Source organism: Chaetura pelagica, unplaced genomic scaffold (assembly GCF_000747805.2).
Source record: "Chaetura pelagica isolate M959 unplaced genomic scaffold, ChaPel_1.0 scaffold350, whole genome shotgun sequence".
Taxonomy (NCBI): Eukaryota; Metazoa; Chordata; class Aves; order Apodiformes; family Apodidae; genus Chaetura; species Chaetura pelagica.
The window spans coordinates 247,789-261,816 of record NW_009951818.1 but is presented as its reverse complement, the minus strand read 5'-3'; the positions used below and the strand labels follow the sequence as shown (position 1 = coordinate 261,816).

Sequence of the window (14,028 nt, the reverse complement as noted above, 5' to 3'; positions counted from 1 at the left end):
CTCTTCCGAAAGGAGCTGCAGTGCTTCACTCCAAGATAACTCTTCCCAGTGCCAACAAGCTTTGCTAGGGTTGCTGCTTTAATTTCTTAAAACAAGCCTAGATACTGTGTTTTATAAATTGCTACAATGCATTTAATAGGTAGCCTTTTCATAAAGGAGCACAGCGGATGTGTACACAGGCCCTGATGAAGCTAATAGCTGCCTCTCAATGGCTTTCAGAGAGTTATTACATATTTAAGATCCAAGCTCCCTTAATCAACCACAGAGATGCAGCTGGCAGCAGTAAATTGCCAACAACAGATCATTACAAATAAGGAAACATTGTTTTTTCAAGGACAAAAACTGTGTCAGTTCTTTAGCAAGCTAACCACTCTTGTCCTCGCCCTTCTCCCCCTCCGTTCCCCCCAGTGATGTGCTGGCACAACTTGCTAGATCCAATAACACAACCTCACTGCCTAATCCTCTCCACAGGGAACATCATCAAACCGATTCCTAGATTTCATGACTTATTTGGACAAACAGCACAGACTGCATCCTGTGCTCAACATCCTCAAGCAAGACACACGCAGGACTTGCCCTGCAACACCATGATGATTTGCCACAGGAGCGTAGCCACTGGCCCTACTCTGGGGAGGAGACAGACAGATCAGGCTGTAAGACACAGGGACACAGTTGTGAGGATGCACTTTGCAGGCTTGAGACCTGATGTGGCACCTGGGAATGATTTTTTTTTCAATATGCACGGTGTGTGTTTCACTCAGTGCCCAGGCACCTGCAGGCCCTTGGGCACAGGAGAAAGGGGAAGGTCTGTGAACACCACATGGCTGTCTCCTAACAGAAATGTGGAGGATGTCCAGTGCAACTGAGACAAGAGTACAGCAGTTTAAGAGACATGGACATATATGGGAGATATTAAGGCTAACATTTTAGACATGTTCAGGAAAGACTAAACATTATGTGAATGAAGAGGAGAAAAATAAAATACAGCTCATCCTGTTATAGCTGTAGCTTCCTCTCTGAAGTGGGGATGACCAGCTTTTGGTTTTCAGGATGCAAAGCAACGATCCATTTCAGCCCCAGGGAACTTCTCATCCCCATAACTCTCCTGGAAAGAGAAACAGGCCTCCATGTCATGTGCCAGCCTGTGTTCAGCTCCCTGCTGTGGCCCATGGCCAGGGTCACCTCCCATAAGATGGACCTAGGGTACTGGGTGTCCCTGCCAAGGACCCAAGACCTAGATCCTGGTGGCTGTATTTTTACTGCCTGCAAGTCCCACTGGGCCAGGCGAGACTGCCAGTGGCGAGGGGAAAACATGCTCTAAACCCCAAGCTGGAAACAGGCCAAATGAGTTTAGTCTTTGTTTGGTCTGTTTTGTTATCTCACACTGTGCCTCCAGACATTAACCCTGAGCAAGCTAGGGTTTGTGAGGAAGGGGATGCACACTGACCCACGTAAACAAAGTGGGAGGGACAAGCAGAGAGATACTGTATTCAGTGATGGAACTTGAAAAAGGGAACATTTGCTTCACTTTCAGCCTGCTTCACAGTGCTCTTCTCTCTGTCACATCAGAAGACCCTCTCTGTTCTTCAGTTGCATCCCACTGCAAGGCTGACCATGCTGGAGGCTTAATTTTTATTTTTATTTTTTCTCTGAAGCTGCAGGCCATGGATGCAAAACTGATTCAGAGAGATCCCAGGGCTGAGTCAGCATTTTTATTTACTGTTTCTTTGGAAATTTCTCACTTTCTTTTGGAAAAGAAAAGCAGGTACCACATGGTCCCAGCCCACCATAATATCTACTTTTTACATTGACATTTTTAAAGGGCTCTTGGGAGGGTAGTTAGATGGTCTCTGGGGGCACTTTCCCCCAAAAATCAGAGGATTTAGCTGATGTTTGTGATTTGACTCCTAGATTTATGCTTCCAGAGAAATGCCAAAGCTGGCTTAGAAAAGTCAGATTCAGTGGTGAAGAGTGGCACTTTCTAAACCTGCAGCAGACACCTTTTGCAAAAACAGTTAAACTATATAATGTGAACAGCAAGATCTATTGACATACGAGTCTCCATGCATTTGCACATATAACTGCATAGAGGACATACTGATTTAATTGATTATCCATATAATTGTGTGTACCATATTCTTCACTGACTTATTGAGGCAGTAAAAACTTTTCTTATGGAGGCTGTGGGTGCAGACATCTGGAATGCAGTTTGTAGTAGATCTCTAGTTGCAATGTTACCACTAGAAAAACTACTACTTTTTGAACATGAAAGAACACACACTTTTCATATAGTCTTGCAGTCACATCTAGAAGAGGTGCCCTTCCTGATGTTTCAAGAGAGAAAGAAGAACAGATCCCATCAGCTGTGGAAAGGATTGCTTCCTCCTCTAAGATAGGAGGCTGGACTTTTTTTTTTTTTTTTTCCAATTGTTTGGCCTTTGGTCAGGAGATAGAATTAAACTGGCTAGATGAGCCAGTGACCTCTCCTATGATCACAGTAGCTGTGGTAAGACAGGTGGGCAGAAGGAGCTTACAACTAGACACCTTCTCTGTCTTCTCAACAAGAAAGCTTTAATCATTATTTGGAGATGCAAGACAAGGCTGGAGTCACCATGTTGAGGATGACCCCAGAGGGAAGGCTCTCTCTTACCCTTTAAATCATAGCACCCTGTCTGCACCAATGTCTCAGAGCCCTAGCTACCCCTGTGCAGCATCACTGAGACTGACATTGCTGAAGACCCAAGAACATATTAAGCTTTCCCACACAGCTTGAAACAATCTGTCATGCAAACCCATCTAACCCCTCTGCAAAACATTTAAATGCTGTTTCTCTCACTTGCCAACATGCACCCATTGAACATACAAGCTGTGCTTTAGGAGGAAGGAGCAGAAAAGCATCACCCCATAAGGATACCAGACAGTGCTGGGATAAAATGCTCCGTAGAAGGGGCAACTTCTACATGATATATCTTTTTTTGGTAACATCAAAATGAGATCTTTGTTTAAATGCACAAGAGTGGCATAGCTTCAGCAGTTACACAGCTATTTTGTGTGCTCTGGGAAAGGGGACATCAACAGATTGAAAATGGGAATGTCTCTAAGGATGTTGCAAACAAACATGTTAAGTAATTGGGCCTTTTGGGAAACAGAGAAAGGTCCCTAGAATATCAGGGCCCTCCTAGTGCTTTCTAATTTTACAGACCTCTAATAATAGATGCTTGTACACATTTTTCTTTCAGCCTGTGTCCCCTTGCAGTGCCATGCCTTTGTTGTCAGTGCCCCAGAAGAACGTCTCACTCAGTTTTATCAAACTAATTGATACAGCCTAGAATGGCCGAGCAAAAGAGGCACTGAAGACCTGCAGCAAAGGCAGCAAAGCCATCTCCTGGCCACCAGAGCATGGGAAAACCTGAAGTTTTAGAATTTTATTGAATCAAATGTGCTGGGGAATTGCACCATTCTACATAGCTGTCATTTAGCTGAAGCACAGCACTAACAAGTAATGACATAGCAAACAGGCTTTATGTCTCTATATGCTAGTTCATATGTGAATTATATTTCCCATTAGAGCACATTCTTCCAATGAAGGATGACTAAGTAGCACCTCATCTTCAGGATCACACTGCCTGGCTGCAGGCTATCTTAAACTTGTGCCCAGATAAACATGGACCTGTGGGAAATCTTCTGCAAGTCAGATTGTACCATCTAACACCTGAACATGGACTGTAGCAGATAAGTTTTAGATTAGGCTGTGAACTCCTAAAGTGGTGCTTCCCATGCACCGTCCCTGTGATTCCAGGGAGAGAGAGTTTAAAGGCAACAGAGATACAAGGGCAATGCCCTCGTTTCTGCACAGAGAAAACACACTTGGGTTTCTAAGAAAACTGCTTTCCTCCACTTCTTGCTTGCTGTGCATATCCTGACAGGCAGTAAATAAAGGAAAGAGAAGGCTTGCTGCCATGGGAAGGGCACACCAGCATGCCCTGGGAGGCCAGGCAGCAGCTCCAACAGGATGTGTTCAGCCCGCTTCCAGCACGTCCCATCCTCACTGGGCTGTTGACAAAAGTCAGCAGTGAGCAGTGGAGCAGTGGAGGAAAGGCCACCAGCAGAGGCAGGAGACACAGCAGAGTGGGCCCCAGAGCAACGCCAGGGAGAAGGCACCACTGTCCCCCTGCAACACCCCACAGCACAGACTGAGCAGCAACAGGCAGCGCACAGGTGACACCACCTGCCTTTGGAGAAGGACAGCACAGAGATCCTGGCCAGGCTGATGCCTCCAAGACAAGGGGAAGCCCAAGCCCCTCTAAGCACAGTCGCAGAGCCTGTGGCCTTGTGTTTGGCCTGCCATGTAAAAATGTCACATCCCAGGGGAACTGAGATTAAATGTCAAAGTCTTCCTACCAGTACCCCAGCTAAGTGCTGAGTGACATAGTTAAAAAGTAAAGAGCCTTTGGGAGATAGCCTTATAGCTTAGTTCATTGCATCTCTGCAGACAACTCCCTGCTTCTCCCAAAAGGAAAACAAACAAGCAAACAAACAAGCAAAATCAAATAACTGCATTCCCTTCTACTACAATTACAATTCAGGAACCAGGAAAAATGACATACTGTGTGGTTGTGACCCTTGGGTAAGCAATATGCATGTTCTGACCTACAGATTGCTGGAGGTGGGAAGTTCTTGCTCGGTTTTACCTGAGAAGTCCGAACACCAACTGGTCTAATATCCTGCCTGAGAACTACAAATTGCTTTTTTTCTTTCCCCCTACTTCAATAAGTTTTAGGATTCCCCCATTTGCTTTCTTCTCCCTGTGCACACAGAGCAGATACAAGAGACAGAACAAAATGCCCACTTCTGGCACTCATCATGGGTCTGTTTCAGCTCCTAAGAGACCAGTTGTATGATATGCAAAACTCTAGCCAACACTTACCTCCCCCTTGACAAAGCAGTGCCCTTTATTAGTGACTGCTCCAAGTTCTATACAGTGGGTTTGTGCTACAGAGTCTACTGTTGTTGGCAGGGACTGATCTATAGACACAGACTTTACTGTATGAAGAGCCTGAGGCTGAAACAATGCAACTCCCAACCTCTGCTCCTCCCAGAGTCCCAACAGGGCAAGGAAATGTCTTCATTCCCAAGGATAAGTGTTTTCTGGCATGATTCATTGGGCTAATTTGTATTATCCACATAATGTAATAAACAACACGACAGTAGTAATAATTTTTCCACCATCCATCCAGCAACACTCAAGAGTAGCCTCCAACAGCTTCCAGCCTCTTTTTTATTTGCAAGCAGCCAAACGTGGCTGTAATTGGATCCTAACCATGAGGCTTCTCTGCCTGACAATACTTTTTCAGGACATACATTGAACAATGATTGAGGCCTGCAGCCTTTGGAAGAGGAAAAAGTTAAGTGACCTTCACCAAAGTCCTGAACAGAGCATCAGTGGAACAGGGTGTGGCTCAGTCCCAGAAGACCTGACCCTCAAAAGGCAAGGTAAAGTAGGTACCACAATTCCTATACTGAGTTTAGGCTCTCCACAAGACAGGTCCTTGTGACTGGGCAGTAACAACCAGCTTAGTTTTGTCCTCTGCTCCAATGTAGAGCTGAGGCTACAAAGATCTGCTCAGTGCATGGGTAGGGTGAGGGAGGCTGGGCTCACAAATCAGTTCCACCTCCCTGCTGCTGGAAGGGATGGAGTACTCCTGAGCAGCCATCACTCTCTGGTCTGTTAGCAAGGTGAGAATGCAGCATTTCAGGCTCTCCAAAGCACATAAGGCCATTCATGGCTTACTGCAACACATTGGCACACCAACACCTCCCGTGCAGCTCTGGGAGCCATGTGCATTTAATTTCAGGAGACCGTAAGTAAGAAATAAAACCTTAACTTACACAATCTCATCATTCTGGAACTCCAGCTCCCCACAGGTGTCTTCAAAGTCCTCTCCTCCACCTTTGGCTGAGCCTTCAATGGTTTTATAGGGCACAATAACATTTCCTCGGGCACCAGAGGTTCGCAACACTTTCACTTCCATGGTCCCCACACTTTCACTGACATGCGTTACTGGCTCCTCAAAGGTGAAGATGCCAGCATGGTCATCATCAAAGATGGTAACAGTGGCAGTAGATGGTGATCCCAGGCAAGCAAGTGTTGAGACACGACTGGCCTCAAAAATGCCCTCATCGGAGGCCTCAGTGCTCACACGGACATTACTGAGATGAACCAGGAAGTTCTCATCCTCCTCAAATATGTCATCATCTATTATGCCAACACGGATTTCCTTCTGGGTCTCTCCAGGCTTGAAGACCACTGTCCCTTCAGTGAACTCATAGTCAGAGCCAGCATTAGCTGTCCCATCCTCCGTCCGGAAATCAACATACACTGTATTGGTCAAGTCACCTCCCCGGCGAATGATGGTCAGGGCAACAGTGCCACAGTTCTCCAGACACTGGTAGGTACCCTGCTCAAAGTAGAGCTTGCTGATGGGGTCATTTTCTGCCACCTCACTGTTGACTTCATGCATGCTGACAGCTTTGCGGGCCTGGTCTGCAGCATGTCTCTTCAAGATGTTGCCAGCTCCCGTCATGAGCCGAGTGGCCTGAATGCGGTAAAAGGCCCTGCTCTTCTGTTGCTGGCTCAGAACCTGGTAGTTGGCCAACTCTATAAGCTGTTCAATTTCCTTATCAGGGTGCTTTTGTTTCAGCTCTTTCAGGATCCGAGCCATTTCCCTCCTGGCTTCCTCATCATCCTGGTCTTTCTCATCCACCTCCAACACCAGTGTCCCATCCAAAAAGTTCTCCACGTGAGAATTAGCAACTTTTCCATCCATCTCAATATCAGCTTTGGAGGAGGGCCGGTCACCCTCGTGCTCAATGATCATGCCTCTCTGCTTGCCGGCTCGGTACTTCTTGTAGACATACTTGTAAAATAAAAGTCTCCTGTCAGCTATCCAGGCAAACACCACACAGATGGGGAAGAAGAAGAAGGTGAGCAAGCCCTCCCAAACCTCCACAATCCCAGGAGAAGACACAGATAAAATAATGTAAAGCCAAGTGTAGGCAAAGATGCTCCAGGCCGCTGTAACAAAAAACACTCGCAAGTGCTTGATCTTCCTTATCTCTCCGTCCGGAACAACGTAAACACAGATGGCGATGATGACAAACATGTTAAACGCTGCACTGCCCACAATTGTGCTCGGCCCCAAGTCCCCCGCTGTGAAGCCGTGGCCACACACCTCAATAACAGACAGGAGGATCTCGGGGGCAGACGAGCCCAAGGCCATCAGTGTAAGGTTGGAAACGGTCTCGTTCCAGATCCTCACTGTGGTTTTGCTGGTCTCACCATTGGGCTTCTTGATGGTTATTTCCCGCTCTTGGGATGTGATGACTTCGATAGAGGACATGAAGCGGTCAGCTATGATAGATACTCCCAGGAACATGTACACCATGGCCACAAAATACACCGTCGCCCGAGCGATTTTGTCACCAAATGAGGGGTCTTGGGGTTCCCATATTGGTAAAATCACACCCTTTTTGCAGATGTATGAGCCAGTACACTCCTCCGTGTCATTCACGGGCAACTCACTGGGGCTCTCCGCGTACGTGCTGTCAGCATGGAAGAGCAACACCAGCACAATGCTCAGGAGTGGGAAGCTCACTGGGAAGGTGGGTGGGTGAGTTGCTCGAGACATGGCCGCTTCCACCGAACAGGTCCCAAATGTCCTCAACCTGCAGAGGCAAAAGAAAATCTGCATTAACTGAGGCTGACCAGAGAGAACGTATTTTCCTCTGTACACTGTTTACTTCCCATCTTTCCCAAACATATGATCAAGCTGCCCTGTTTCTCAAGAAGACCCATCTAAAGGACCCATTTGTGTTACGATGACTGCAGTTTTCCATGTACAAATCATCTAGTTCAGTTATCTGAACAAGGATGGATTCAGATGCTACCAGTGGCCTAGCACCTACCCCCTTTAGCTACTATGATGTTTAATGCCACTTTCTTTCTCTTTGCTGAAAGCCTGTTTGCTCAATTGCATTTTCTTGTTTCCCATCTAATTAAAGCCCAACATTCTGCTTCACACCTAGCAGAAGTGTTTCCATTTCAAAATTACAGTGCACTCAGTCACTGGAGTTCAGGGTAAGAGCAGGAGAGGACAGGGAAATCTACTTTCCCTCAACATTTTAAAAAAAAGTATGTTTACACCTGCCATTTTAAATCACTGTAAACTACAAATTTCTCAGCCTTTTCTTGCTCACAGTCCTCCAAAGCATCTACTCCACATCAGAAATCTACACAAAGTGAGCTCAAGCCCTGGCAAAACCTTATTCTTAACAGTGACTTGGTCATAAGGTACACCAGAAGGGCAGCCTTTAATTAACGATTTTGGAGCCATTCCTTACACAGCGCATCAGTTTGCACCTTCCCAAGACTGGAAAGAGCCCCATATGCATCCAAGCCTGGTTTTCTTGGCATGCTATGAGAGGAAACCTGTCCCTGCACTCTTTTCCCACTAGGTCAGCTTTGACAGCTTCCCCTTCAAGGGCCTTTCTCACTCCGTTTACAACACCACTCATCAGGCTTGACAGCAGTGCTTGCCCTTGCCCTGCCTCAAGATTTTCCAGCAGCATAGAGGAGCTGTTAAAGAGGTTTGCAGTTAGTTAACAGTGCATAAACCAACAGAACAGATGTCTTTAGGTACATGGAGATGCTTGGTGCAAAAACCCTGAGCATGCTCAGTGTTACAGTCTCAATTTTACTAGCCAATAAAAGCCTGATTCCTAGTTATTAAAGCTGTATTTTTTCCTCAAAGAGAGTCTTTACCATACCACACTTTTCCATTCCAAGTTAATTTAATCACACGGTACTTTAAAATGTTTCTACAAAGAGAAGAAAATGACTATGTCAATACCTTTACATTGCTGGAGAACACAACGAATGCAAAAGGCTGAAATGGTTTTGCTCATTAAAAAACCCCCACACCCCAGAAAGTAGAGGAATATAGAGGAATAAGAGGAAAAAAACCCCAAACAACAAAAACAACCAAACCAAACCAAAAGACCACAGCCATGCGGTGATCATGAAATGGTGGAATTCAGCACCTTTAGGGCAACAGGGAGGGTACAAAGCAAGCTCACTATCCTGGACTTCAGACGAGCTGACTTTGGCTGCTTCAGGGATCAAAGCCCTGGAGTGGGAGAGGAGCCCAAAAAAGCTGGTCTATATGCAAGGCTCATCTCATCCAAGCCCAGGAAAAATGCATCCCAATGAAGACGAAGACAGACAAGAATGTCTGGAAACCTGTGTTTTGGAGAACTTCACCAACTCTCAGATCACCTAGAAACCTTAATCACATGTTAAGGTTTCTTAACTAGTTTTCTTTACTGTTATTTTAAATGGATTCTGATAGATGAGACTAGAGGCAGGCAGGAAAGCCAGGAGGCCTGTCTGGATGAGCAAGGAGCTTCAGGGCACAGTTAAATCTAAAAAAAAAAGGCCTACAGGGGGTGGAAGCAGGGACAGATAACATGGGGGGAGTACAGAGACATGGCCAGAAAAGCCCGGGAACAGGCTAGGAAAGCCAAAGCACAGAGAGAATTTAATCTGGCCAGGGATGTCAAAGGCAATAAGAGAAGTTTCTACAGGTATGTCAGCAGGTAAAAAGAGGAATACTAGGGACAATGTGGGCCCTTTCCAGAAGGAAAAGGGAAACCTGGTCATGCAGGATATGGAGAAGGCTGAGGTACTCAATGACATTTTTGCCTCATTCTTCAGTGGCAAGAGCTCTGGTCACACTACCCAAGTTGCAGAAGGCAAAGGCAGGGACTGGGAGAAGGAAGATACCCACTGTAGGAGAAGAGCAGGTTTGAGACCACCTAAAGAATCTGAAACTGCAGAAGTCCATGGGACCTGATGAAATCCATCCACAGCTCCTGAAGAAACTGGTGGACAAAGCTGCAAAGGCACTTTCCATCATATTTGAAGAGTCACAGCAGTCTGGCAAAGTTCCTACTGACTAGAAAAGGGGAAAAATCACCCCTAATTTCAAAAAGGAAAAAAAAGAAGACCCAGAGAACTACAGGCCAGTCAGTCTCACCTCTGTGCCCAGCAAGATCATGGAGCAGATCCTCTTGAAGGCTCTGCTAAGGCAAATGGAAAATGTGGAGGTGGTTGCTGGCAACCAGCATGGCTTCACCAAAGGAAATTCATGCCTGACAAATTAGTTGCTTTTTATGATGGATACACAGCATTGGTGAGCAAGAGGAGAGCAATTGACGTCATCTACCTGGATTTCTGCATCAAAATCAGTGTGGCCAGCAGGTCAAAGGAGGTGATTCTCCCCTGCTATTCTGCCTTCATGAGACTCCACCTTCATGAGTACTGAGTCCGGTTCTGGAGGCCCCAACACAGGAAGGACATGGAGATCTTGGACCGAGTCCAGAGGAAAGCCACAAAGATAATCAGAGTGCAGGAGCACCTCTGCTATGAAGACAGGCTGAGAGAGTTGGGATCGTTCAGCCTGGAGAAGAGAAAGCTCCAAGAAGACATTATAGCAGCCTTCCAGTACCTGAATGGGCTACAGGAAAGCTGGGGAAGGACTTTTTATAAGGGAATGTAATGATAGGATAAGGGGTGTTATATTGTAAATGGAAAGAGGAGAGATTTAGGTTAGACATTTGGAATAAATTCTTTAGTGTAAGAGTGATGAGATATTGAACAGGTTACCTGGGGAAGTTGTGGATGCCTCATCCCTGGGAGTGTTCAAGGCCAGATTGGATGGGACTTTGAGCAACCTGATCTAGTGAAAGGTGTCCTTGTTCATGCAGGGGGTTGGAACTATATGATCTTTAAGGTCCCATCCAACTCAAACCATTCTAAGATTCTATTATGGTATTCCCAGGCCCATATCAGAGATGAGACACCAGCAGGAGATCCAGTCAACACCTCCCAAAGTCCAGCCTCTGCAGCACCTGGCAAGTCTCACCCTACCATTTGCCATCTGTCTGGTATCCAGCAAACACAACGCCAGTGCTACACGGCTGCGTGCTCTGGGAAACATGGACCAACCTGTCCATGCTAAAGGCTGCACCCCGTGACAGCACCCCAGCTGTCACCTAGGCCCAGTCAGAGTGAGCGTGACCCAAGCAGGATGGCTAAGCACACCTTCCCTCTTCCTCCTGAAAGAGGGCTTGTTTCACAGCACAGCTGGGAACCAGGCTAGCTCTCCAGCCACACAGCAGGCTACACATGTTGCACTGCTGACTGCAAATGTAATTCCTGTGGAGATGCTTTTACCCTCTGAAACAGGTATACAGCAACACCTCCTTGAAGAAAAGCACCCAGTCACCACCATTCATGTCCTTACACCCCACGACAGAGAAATCACCCCTCCTCAGTAGGGCAGGGGCATATTATGCAGGTATAGAGCTGCATGCAAGTGAAGAACTGGCTGAAGGAAGCATCCTACACTGTTGTTGTGGGATCTGCTCCACAAAGGGACATTGTAATGATGGATCAAAGCCCTCTCCTCTGTTTAAGGATGCTGTAGTAAGGCTGGAAGAATAATACCAAGAATTCACTAAGACAGTTTTGTATCCACAGCATTTCCTCACCAGGAGCTGTTGGTCTGCCTCCTCCCTCTTCCTCCCAGTTTTCTAATTAAGAAAAGAGAAAGATATACAGAGCAGGAAGTGAACAAGTCAGAGAGCTGGCTGATAAGAATAGATAAGATGAACAAGTAAAACCAAGTCTCCTTGTATGAAGACAGATGTAAAAGCAGGAGTTGTTTGCGTTGGAAATCCTGCTAATGCTACAAAAAGCTCTTACTGTTGGAGTCAGAAGCCTTAAATGTTGCTCCCCTGATCACAGTCCCTGGGTACCTTCTGCTTCCCAGGATGCAGACTGCAGCCATTGCTTACACAGTAAAAATTGAAACCATGATGTTTTTAAAGAAGAATACCTTGTCACAGGCCATTTGGAGGAGAGCTAAGTTGAAACAGATGTGTGCTCATGGTCACTGAAGTTTAGCCTAAGCATGAATTAGTCACCCAACATCTGTACTCCTGTGTCTCACACTGCTCCAAACCAAGTCTCAGAGACTTTTGATAAAGAGGTGGTCAAAAAACAAGCTGACTTGGTATCTATTTAGTTTATCCCAGATACCTCCTAAGTGTAGTTTTGTGGTTTCTTTTAAATATGTAGGGCTAAAAAAAAATAAATTAGTGTGGGTATAAAGTACATAAAGTTGCATGGTTCTTCACCCTCTCTTTCTAAAGGGCAGTAGTTTCAACAGAAAACTCAAGATCATCCAACTGCTCTTCTTCAGTTAATTTTCTCCCTGTGACAAGTCATACCCTTGCACACGTACAATTATTCAGAGCAATCAAGCATTGTGAAATCCCCTTGGCAAGAGGAGGAAACAGATGGTTCTAGAGAAAATACTATGCTTTGGGTCACTGATTTAGGTCATAAAGAATAGGAGAGTCCCACCTCACTTTGGACCAATGCTGCAGTCTTAAAAGGATTCGAGCACTGGAAGTCTCAGCCAGAAAAAAAGACATCCATTAAATCAGATTAATAAGTCCCTTGAACTTTATTTGCCACATTCTTCCCTTTAAAACATCCTAATATAAGTTGCTTTTGTTTTATTGTTTTTGTGTTTGGTGGGTTTTTTTGTTGTTTTTTTTTGTTGTTTTTCAGTCAAGTCCCATACTATGTTAAACAAGAGGAAAAAAGGCCTAGAGGTTTGCATCTGAGCAATCCATCTCTTTGGCCTTCCCACCCAGCTATCCATGTACAAACAACATTTTTCCCCAGACAGCAGGAGATAAGAAACATGGAACTTTTCTGGAGAATTCAGCTGGGTGGGGAAAGGCTGCAGCTTTGGAAGAAAAACCCACCAGCCTTGGCTAGGACCCTTCTTTGAGTGGCAGTAGCATCCCCCTACTCTATGTTGGACTTTTTCCAGCGTTTTGTGGTGTAGTCATTAAGCAAGATTCACATACCCTCACCAGCTTTCCTACTTGAATCAGTTCATAAGTGTTATTCACACCAGACTCAGGAATTATGGAGGGCTAGAAAATGCTTAGCCACAACATGCTGGTTAAACACACAGAAGCAGAGCTTGACACTCGAAATATCTCTGAGAAGCAGCTGTTATAAAATTAGCAGCATTTCTTTATTTGTACAATCCAAAATAAACAGCTTGGTCCCTGGAGACCCTCTTACTCTGCATTTGCATAGGGTCTCAGCTCATGGTCAGCACACTGCTACAGGCACAGTGGTAGGAATATTCCCAGACAAATCATTCATATTACTTTCTAGCAAGAAGCAAGGCTACCAGAAGGCCAGCCCTCCCTCCAAACTCAACTTTGTTAGCTTTTCATTAGGGTGTCTCAATTGCATTTCCCATCCCGGCCATCAACAATAAAAGCAAATGTGGTAGCTGATTCACAGCATGCCAGGTTAGCAGCCCTGGCAAACCTTGCCTGCCAGGGTGCTCATGGCCTTGGTGTTGCTCCCCTAATGACTCTCAGGGCAGATTTATCACAGTAACACCAGGCAGCAGCGCAAGCTGCTCTCAGGCTCACTGCTGGCCATTTGTGTTTGGTGAAGAGCCCCAAACCAGCACCCCAGGCCAACACAACCTGCCCATAAGCATCCTGTGCCCTAGGGTAGCACGCAGAGACCTTTTTATCACCGAAGGAGCAGAGCTGCCCTCGGGCTCCCTGGAACCAGCTGAGAGCTTCCAGGTAGGTCTGGAGCTAACCAGGAGAGTCAGATCTTAATTCAGGCTCTCCTGAAGTCCAAACTGTGCTGCTTTCTTCTCAGGACAAACTTCCCCAGGGCAATAGCAGTTGGTTTTGCCTAGTCATGGAGGAAAGCTGGCTAGTGGCTGCATGGTCCCTTTCAGGCAAACTCAGTTTAGATGCAGTTGCAGACAAGAAATGTTGGTCCAGCCTTTATTCCAAACCTTGGTGGTGTGAAAAACCAGGAAGGCAGTCATCAGAGCTAGGAGGGTTGTAGAGATG

General features: G+C 46.0%; 1 protein-coding gene across 17 annotated transcripts in view; it reads right to left on the bottom strand.

The window, feature by feature from the left end:
* SLC8A1 (solute carrier family 8 (sodium/calcium exchanger), member 1) overlaps nucleotides 1-7,688 on the bottom strand; it is a 108,537-nt gene extending 100,849 nt beyond the window's left edge. For 8 of the 17 annotated variants that reach the window (XM_010008428.1, XM_010008420.1, XM_010008444.1 and 5 more), the window contains exon 1: nucleotides 5,890-7,562. In XM_010008428.1, the coding sequence (XP_010006730.1) occupies nucleotides 5,890-7,445 (1,556 nt within the window). In that variant the 5' untranslated portion in view covers nucleotides 7,446-7,562. Of the gene's footprint in view, nucleotides 1-5,889 lie in introns of all 17 variants that reach the window. The other 9 variants (XM_010008372.1, XM_010008356.1, XM_010008389.1 and 6 more) reach the window with 2 other exon arrangements.
* Between the last annotated feature and the right edge of the window lie 6,340 nt (nucleotides 7,689-14,028).